Source organism: Panulirus ornatus, chromosome 23 (assembly GCF_036320965.1).
Source record: "Panulirus ornatus isolate Po-2019 chromosome 23, ASM3632096v1, whole genome shotgun sequence".
In the NCBI taxonomy this organism is placed as follows: domain Eukaryota; kingdom Metazoa; phylum Arthropoda; class Malacostraca; order Decapoda; family Palinuridae; genus Panulirus; species Panulirus ornatus.
Window position 1 is genome coordinate 20,647,341 of NC_092246.1, and position 8,712 is coordinate 20,656,052.

Sequence of the window (8,712 nt, forward strand, 5' to 3'; positions counted from 1 at the left end):
GAAGCTATTAGTGGCATCGGCAGTCTGTAGGCAGATGTGACCACAGGAATGTTGCTAGCTTACTTACATTTTAGTTTCTGCCCAGACATGGTGGTAAGTTTTCTGTGTGTTTATGTGTTTATGTTTGGTATTGAAACTTTGTGAATTGTATACACCTGATAAGATGGATTACTTCCATGAAACATGTAGTGTATCATAAAGTTTCTGTAAATCATTAAAACTCCTATTGAAGTGCAATTACCCTTACTGAGTATGGATGAGTTTGTAGAGGTTTTAATTGCATTGCTTCTATAAGTGAGAGTGTAGGATGGGCAGTTGTTTTTGGATGAATTTCGTCTATTTTTTTATGCCTCTCCTGTTAGGGTAATATGAGACAAGAAATGGTAGGTAAGAGATGTTTCACAGAGGAACTGTGAGGCTCAAAGCTACTACAATAATATTGAAATGAATAAAGAGGCTAGTCTTATGGAACTATTTATGTTTCAGACAGTAATGATGGGCATGTGACTGAATGTTCTATACCAGTGAACTTTGGGAATGACTCTTTGTTTGGCTTTCTCTGTTTACAAAATTACATTTTATCTAATGTAGTATGAAAGTAAAGTGTAACATTAACTATGCTACAGTTTTCTTTTCTAGCGTATTATCATATTTGTTTTTCTTTCACAGATAAAAGGACCACAGATACACTTACCAGTTAAATGACACTTAACAACTGGTGGTGGATCCTGATCATTTTAAAGATATACATAAGATGCACATTGGCATGTCTGAGAGGTAATAAAGTTATTGGCAGTGATTAAACAGTATGCCACATGGTTGGCAGCACTGTGAAGCTCCAAAGCATGAATTGACAGCACTCACAGTAAACAAGTTTAACCTAACTTCAACTTTTGAAGGTTAACAATTCATGCCTAACCAAATATGGAAAGAAACAGACTCAGGTTATTAGATGAGAATTGAGTTTATGAACTTTTGTTATATGAATGTATGTTGAATATTGGAAATTTAAAGGAATGTGGGATTGATGATTATAGTATTTGAATATTTTGAAACTGTAGGTATTAGTTGTTTTTCTTATCTACATTTGTAATGTGCCAAGGTTCTCGATAAGAAGATATCCTTGGTTGCAAAGCTCTTTGGGAACAAACTGTAGGGTAGACATGTTGAGTCCTTTTGAGCAGCAATCCATAGTTAGAAAATAAACTTATTTTTGAGGATTTAGAGGATTTTTTCCTGTTCCAAAGGGAACTGATTTACTAAAGGCTGAAAGTGACTGATGGGCACTGAAATTTTTTGCTTTGGTGTAAATTTTGACAGTCTCATATGGATATACTTAACAAAAGTGCATGTACCAGAATTTATGATAATTCATTCTGAATCACTGTGCATGTTTGAAGCTTAAATTCTTTAAGTCATTACTTATTTGGAAATTTTTCTCAACAATTTCAAATCATGTTTTCAATATGGGAGTATTGATTTTAATATGTGTAAAATTACCACTTGAATGCAACTCTAATGAAATTATTAAGTACATATATGATTAGCTTTTGGGATTATGCAGTAAGCAGGAGAAGTTTTGACGTAAATATTTATTAAATGTTTTCAGATAATTTCCTATTTGTTGCTATAGTTCATTATGATTTTAGTCAAAAATATGTATGAATTCCAAATGTTTTTAAAAGAAGGAAAAGTATGCACATGGACTTTATACTAATTTAAGTGAGAAATTTATACTTCCAGTTCATATAGATAAAAGTATATCCATAAACCACAGTTCATTTCACACAGTAATGATAACAAAGGCTTCCATGTTTGTTCATTAGTAACATGATTAGAATTTATCAGACATATGTGGTGTTTTGATAGGGCTTTAATCCCTGCATATGAAGGAATTGCGTTATTGAAACACTACAGAAGATTTTTAAAAGCTGATTTTGTTGCAGACATTTCCTTGATACAGCATACCAGTACTTTCAAATTCTGCAAGTATCTTCAATATGATCAAATTGTCTGTTTCTGAAAAGAAAACATTTTGACCTTGTGCTTTATTTTCTAGAAATACTTAGATATGAATATATATATAAACTGAAATAGAATTGTTTATATATATGTAAAGTAATGCTTTTTCTAAAATTTCAGATTATTGGTGTTTTATATTTTCTAAAGGTCAAACTGAACACCAGTGGTCTGATAACTTTAGTCTTATGTGAGTACTGAAGGTTGCATGGGTGTTTGAAGTGAACATAGTGACTTCATGTCACTATACTCTGGCTGAGTTTTTGTGGCATCTTGTCATTTAAATTCATGATTGTTTGGGAGACAAGACTTTCACATTTATACTTATTCCTTGGCTTATGCATGTATAACTAAGAAGTGTGACGATAATCAAGGTTCTTATTGAATGAATTATAAAGGCTTTTGTTAGAATTTCATATACAATTTGAGCAGTGATGTATAGTTAACATCACATTAGATTTTTTATCTGTACTTCATGTGTTCATTCCTTTTGGTAATTATATGTTAAGATATTTTTGAAACAAAACTTGAATACAGGTTGTTAAAAATGTACTATGCTCTTTAAAAGTATATGATATGACATTTTCCTATTTTTCATTGACTAAAAAAACTATGTCAGCAGTTCATCGTACTTATTTCTATTTTTATTGTTTCTTAACTTTGTTTACCTCAGCATTTGTTTTACTTTTTCTAAAGCACATACATCAGATAATCAAGCACAATCCATTTATAATATTTCTCGTAATAGGCAGCAATAAATATATCAATATAACTTGGACTCGAGCTTCCTGTGGTAATTTAGCATATCCTCTAGTGTTTTATGACGATTTCTGCTCTATTCTTGTCAACTTAACAAATATTTGTGGTGGGCTCCATTTTAAGTTGAAAATCAACGTTTTTTACAGTAAAGTGGGGGTGTGTAAAGAATGTATAAGGCTTCACCTAAAGAGGCTGTCATGTCCTGCTCATGGACATGGGTCTTGCTTAACAGTTTTTATTGGCAAGCATTCAACATTTCTCACCTTTTGGTCTTGATAAATGAAATTCTTTACTGAATACGATATTTATTGCTTATTAGCAGTCAAGAGACTTTTCTTAATCTATAATTATCACATGGCACAAGTTGAAAAAGAATTGTTAATGATTCCACCCCTCATTATATCTTGGAAGAGAATTCTGAGAACTTCATGAAGCTTATGAAAAGAATTCAGACAGTCCCTTAAACAGAATAGGTATAACAGTTTTCAACACAAAGATGGAATGGCTTTGCATCAGACTAGATTCTGAAGTTTTCAAAAAAAAAAGATTTCCTAGCATCTTTAAATAATGATCTATTGAATGACTAGATATGTAATTGGAGGATTTTAACCAAAATTGATACTTTATCCAAAGAGGAATTGCATTTTAGTTACATCATATGACTAAAGCATTTGATTTTTATGCTTTACAATGGAACCTTCTGCATTTGAAGATGTCTGATCTTTCTGTAAAGTCAAATGTATTTTGATTTTTTGTTCCACAGTTTCCAGGTAACAGCATATGTGTGTGAATACTTCGGTCATCAGTTGTACATTAATAATTTGGTGTAAAGTATAATGAATTGTGCTGTATGGAAAGTATTTATTTTTTTAATTACAGTAAAATGCACAAAACTTTCCAATTAAAAGATATTTAGCCCCATAACTCCTCAATATTAATATTTATGCATCAAGTTTTGTGCCTCTGCCGACAAAGCCTGGGTGGCTGCTGAGGTGGCAGTGTATGATAATTTCTCCCTATAGTCACTCATCTCCAGTTGTCTCAGTAATAGTATAGTACGTGAGTTTTCTAGGAAGTATTTGAGCAGCTGTTAGGTAGATTTAGAGAGCCAGACATAAGATGATCTTGTTTTATTTAATGTTGATGATCCATCTTTGGACCATGAGGAGAATGATTTTATGGATACTGACTCTAAGAAGATTAAAAGTTGATGAAGAGGAGAAGGGAGATTGTGTTTCTAGCAAAAGTGGAGAAAGTGTTGCCAGAGTTTACCTAACCTTGATAACACAGCATCTGACTGGTGCCAGTGGTAATTTTAGAGACTTTTATGAAAATGCTGTTTTGAAAAATAATATCATTGAATCACATTGATTCAGTGAAAAAAAATCTTTTATAAGTTAAAACATGATGATAATCAATAATCAGCTTTGCGGTGTTGGTAGAATTACCAGTAAAACATACATTGGCAACTCACTTGACACTCAAGCCTTACCTCCACATTTTTTGTGTGTTCTTTTGCAACATTTACTAATATACACCATCAGAGTGAAAGCAGTGTGTGGAATACACATTAAAAGTGAAACATTTCATTGATATATGAATATCTTTGAAACCGTAAGGTTATGTACTTTTTTTTACAAATTGAAAAGATTTGAAGTCTCAGGATTGGAAAGGAAGCATAAGCTAGGAGTTAGGGGGTTGAACAGCTGTGAATTGCAGTTTCAGAAAATTAATGTCAGGTTTTCTTAAAAGCAGTATATATTTGTCTCCCTGGTAACCACATAATCACATGCAGGTACCTCTCGATTTATGCTTATTTGATTTACACCATTTTTAGAACATACTTGGTCAATTTACACCCTTTTAAACTTGTGTGGACTTAAGAATGGAATAACATGATCATCATTGGGCTGACAGCACAGTGGTGTGGTGTCGCCAGCATTGCACGAGAAGCAAGCTTACACATTGTGTGAATACAGTCTATGTCACTGAGTGCAACAGTATTTTCTACTGCAGTGTACTGTACATTGCACATGTTTTCCCCCATTCATCTTGCCACCAAGGTGTCTTTTTAAAGTCCAGTGGTGCTAAGAAGTGTAAGGCCATCACCACTTAGGTTTTGATGGATTTGCTCAAGCGTTGTGAGAGAGGTGAATAAATAGTTGATATTAAGCATGCCCTTGGTCTTCGTAAATATAAGTAGTTATGGTCTAAATATAATGTAGGTATTAAAACTTAAAAACAGATGTACTTTGGTGGAATTCTCTCTCTGATGAGCAGTGCCCACCACCAATCCTACCTACCAGGGAACACTGTTAACCCCAAAAGGAACACTGTTTCCTACAGGTCTGTTATAATACTGAAATGCATTTCTTTATTAATAACCCAAAATAAATAATTTTTCAATAACACTATAGTAAAATTGTCAGTAAGTTTCTTAAAGTAAAAAATAGGGTATGTTATGTCAACACTACCGTAACCACTTCACTCGCCACATTATTCATACTTTATAGTGCATCTTCATAACTGACCGTAGCCTGCACTGAATTCACACGAGGCTGGGTTGGGTACCATTCTCCTCATCTCCTCAGGTAATGGTGGGTCAGGCTAGAGCCCTTTTTCTTTTAGATTTTTTCATATATCTACATGTAATAGTCTTTTGTTATTCCCCCATGGAGAGGTCTTAGAAAACAGAAAACCTGGAAAAGTGTTTTATTTTTCCTGTGAGTTTTGAAAATTTCATCCCCCATTGTACCTTTTTTGATCAACATTATCATAGTACATGTTCACTCAGACATCAGTCATCACACACACCAACTGTCTGCAGAGCGGTGCACACTACCTTTGCTTCCCCCTTCGCTTCCCACAAAGGAATACTGCTTTCCCCAAGGAATACTGCTGTTTCCACAGGTACAGGCCTTTTGTTTTCTTGAAGTATAGTATGCTAATAACTCAATTAGTAGTGATTTATTCTGAGAATGCTAGTGATAGGGATTGAGGTAGATGGTGATGGAATGGAATAGTGTAGAGTGAATGGTTTGTCAAGCCATCTAAGGCATCTGTATTTGTTATGGGGTATTAAAGGCTAAGAAGCTGCACTGGAGTTCACCAGTTATGGAGACTCTTCAGGGAGTTTCTGAAGGGAAGAGGCATCAGAGATATAGTTAATTAGATGTATATTGCATTAGACTTTGCCCCATACCCTGCTTTGTGAGCTACCATATCTGTACCAAAGAGTCATGGCTAGAATGTGGGATACCCCTTGGTTGGCTACCACACTTATGCTGATATTCCAAAAAACAAAAAGTTCCAAAACACATCTGGCCCCTCAGATTTTGAATTACCAATCTGTATCAAGAAATGGGATTTTTCTCCTAAGCAGATTTTTAATGTGGATGAAAACGGATTATTTTGGAAGAAATTGCCTTTGAGAGCATATATTTTCTATGGAGAGAAGACTGCAACAGGATTAAGTAGTTTATTTTCTGTTTTTTTTAATTCACTGGTATGATATTCTGTAATGTCTTGGTAATAATGAAATCCTCAAATCTCCATTAGTTATATTATTTGATTTACAAGATGATTTTCAAGAATGCAACCATTGCATAAATCAAGAGGTCCCTGTACTTGAAGTGAAACTTAAAAAGTTCACTTTCACGTTGTGTGTTCTCAGATGTGTATGTTTAGTTTGGAAAGAAGAAAATACCTTGTATAAGTATTCCAAATTAATTAGCTAGAATTTCACAGTGTCATACATATGAACACAGAGTATAATCCATATAACCTTTTGCTTATGTTTCTAATTGTTTTTTCCAGCTTTGATATGCCAATTTCGACCTAGAAAGTCATGACTCATCCATTTATTTCCACTTGCAGTTGAGAGGCATGTAACACTTTTTTTTTCCATATTCCAAGAGTCCTTTATCACCTGAAGGAAATTACAGTTTCTATCAAGAGTATGCCACCAGATTTAATTTTTCTCATATTTTGATAACTGTGTCAGCTAAGGGTCATGTAAATACATTTTGTTAATTTGCATTTCACTGTTTCATTATTTATATCTACTTTGTAGTATGACACTTGAAAAAATTAGCAGAATATTTCTTTGATGAGGTATGTAAAGTTAGCTGCCATTTGTACAAAAATTTTTTCTTTAAAGTAGTTATTTCCAAGATGAGAAAAACTGTTTTCTTTCATCAAAGATGTGTATTTCATATGCATTAATGATGATGTGCTTTAATTTTTTTCAAGGATAATATATATATGAAATTTTTCAAGACCTATTAAAGGTGTATGGAAATGTTTACAGTGTGTTGCTTTCTCAGCTTGTGAACTCACTAACTTCTAAGTATGGACTGAGTGTTGTGTAAATTGCAATGGACTTGGAATGTGAATAAATGCCAATTTCATCTGTAATTACCACATAGCGTTCTGATGTGATCTCCATTACACACATTAGTGAAGCCCTTACTGAATCCTGAGTATATGAGCTAAGAGATCTTAAGAAAAATAATCATGAACTCTATTTACAAATAATGATTATGCAGTATATATAGCTTGTGTGGGACTAACTTTAATTCATTTAAGCTGTCATCTAGGCTGAAAAATGTACAATTCCATTTTGTCAGGATACTAGTCTCAGAAGCTGAAGAATCCTCAAGATGCACTTCTACCACAGGAAGTTAAAATAGCAAAAATTGTTCTCCTGCTTCCTTTTTACACCCATTACTTCATCTTTACTGACAGTTTAATGTGCCTCAGAGTATCTTGTTCCTTGAGGCATTTTACCTTTCTTCTTGGCTAATGGGTTGCCAAGGTAATAAAATGTTTTTGAATTAGAGTCAAGGAAAAGCACCCGTTGTTGGCTCTGAATAAGAGTGGTGTAATTCACTAGCAGTAAATCAGTTGATTACCGTCCATGCTGTTACGGAAGTATTGTTCAGCTAATGAAATAATTTAAAGCTTCAGAGAAGCCCAAACCTATGTGGTAAGACCTTGTTCGCATGCAATGAGACGAGTGACTAGCATATGCCAATCTACGTAAATTGTCCTCTTGAATATAAAGATAAGATGATTTATCTTCAAAAATTCTTCTTCAGACTTCATTGTACTGTTGTTATGAAAATTGTCCACAACTAGTAGTAATACAGGCAAATTATTTTTCCCACACATAGTAAGTCAATTTTTCTAGTGTGAAACTAGTTAACCTCAAAAGCCAAGTTAGTCTAGTCTCCACCTCGTTGATGTGGACAAACAAAGTTTTCCTTCATCAAACATCTTTTGTGTGTGTGTGTGTTTTTACCTTATAGTTGTTGCTGCTGTACATGAGAGGGAATGTTAATAACAAAAGTAATACTGGGATTTCATGTGTTCATAGTAATCTTGATGTTGTATATTGTTTTCAGTAAAGAAATCTAGATGAAATTGTTTCTTTACCCCCAGTGAATATATTCAGAACAATTAGTAGCATGGGATGGATTATTATGTCATGCTGTTCATTAGGATTAGAGTACGCTGTATGATCATGCACCGTATGGTTAGCATATTGAGAAAGAGTACCAAACAGGAAGGTACCATATTCTGGGCATCAGTTGGAGCAGTGACAGTAGTGTAGTGAGCCACTGCAGTGGTTGTCATATCCCTGTCTTGTCTTAGGACAAGTTCTAATTCTCTGTTTGTATCCCCCCATAACAAGCTTTCCCCACATTTTTAAGAAAATGATTGACAACACATACTTTAAACTTGGGGACAAGGGAGAATGAAATCTCTTATACATCTATGTGCCATAAGATGCAATGAGTAAAAGCCAAGCAAGGATGGTTCCCAAAGGCTCAAGTTAGGGCATAAGAATGTGCTTGGATATAACATAGTCGATGAGAAAGAAGGATAGACTGGTTCTGTCTTTGAAGAGGGGAACTTGGATATTCTAGATAT

At 34.0% G+C, this 8,712-nt stretch overlaps 1 protein-coding gene across 5 annotated transcripts in view; it reads left to right on the forward strand.

The window, feature by feature from the left end:
* LOC139756874 (inter alpha-trypsin inhibitor, heavy chain 4-like) overlaps window positions 1–8,202 on the forward strand; it is a 457,935-nt gene extending 449,733 nt beyond the window's left edge. For 3 of the 5 annotated variants that reach the window (XM_071676730.1, XM_071676728.1, XM_071676731.1), the window contains one exon: window positions 670–2,604. In XM_071676730.1, the coding sequence (XP_071532831.1) occupies window positions 670–705 (36 nt within the window). In that variant the 3' untranslated portion in view covers window positions 706–2,604. Of the gene's footprint in view, window positions 1–669 lie in introns of all 5 variants that reach the window. The other 2 variants (XM_071676729.1, XM_071676732.1) reach the window with 1 other exon arrangement.
* The last annotated feature ends 510 nt before the right edge of the window (window positions 8,203–8,712 follow it).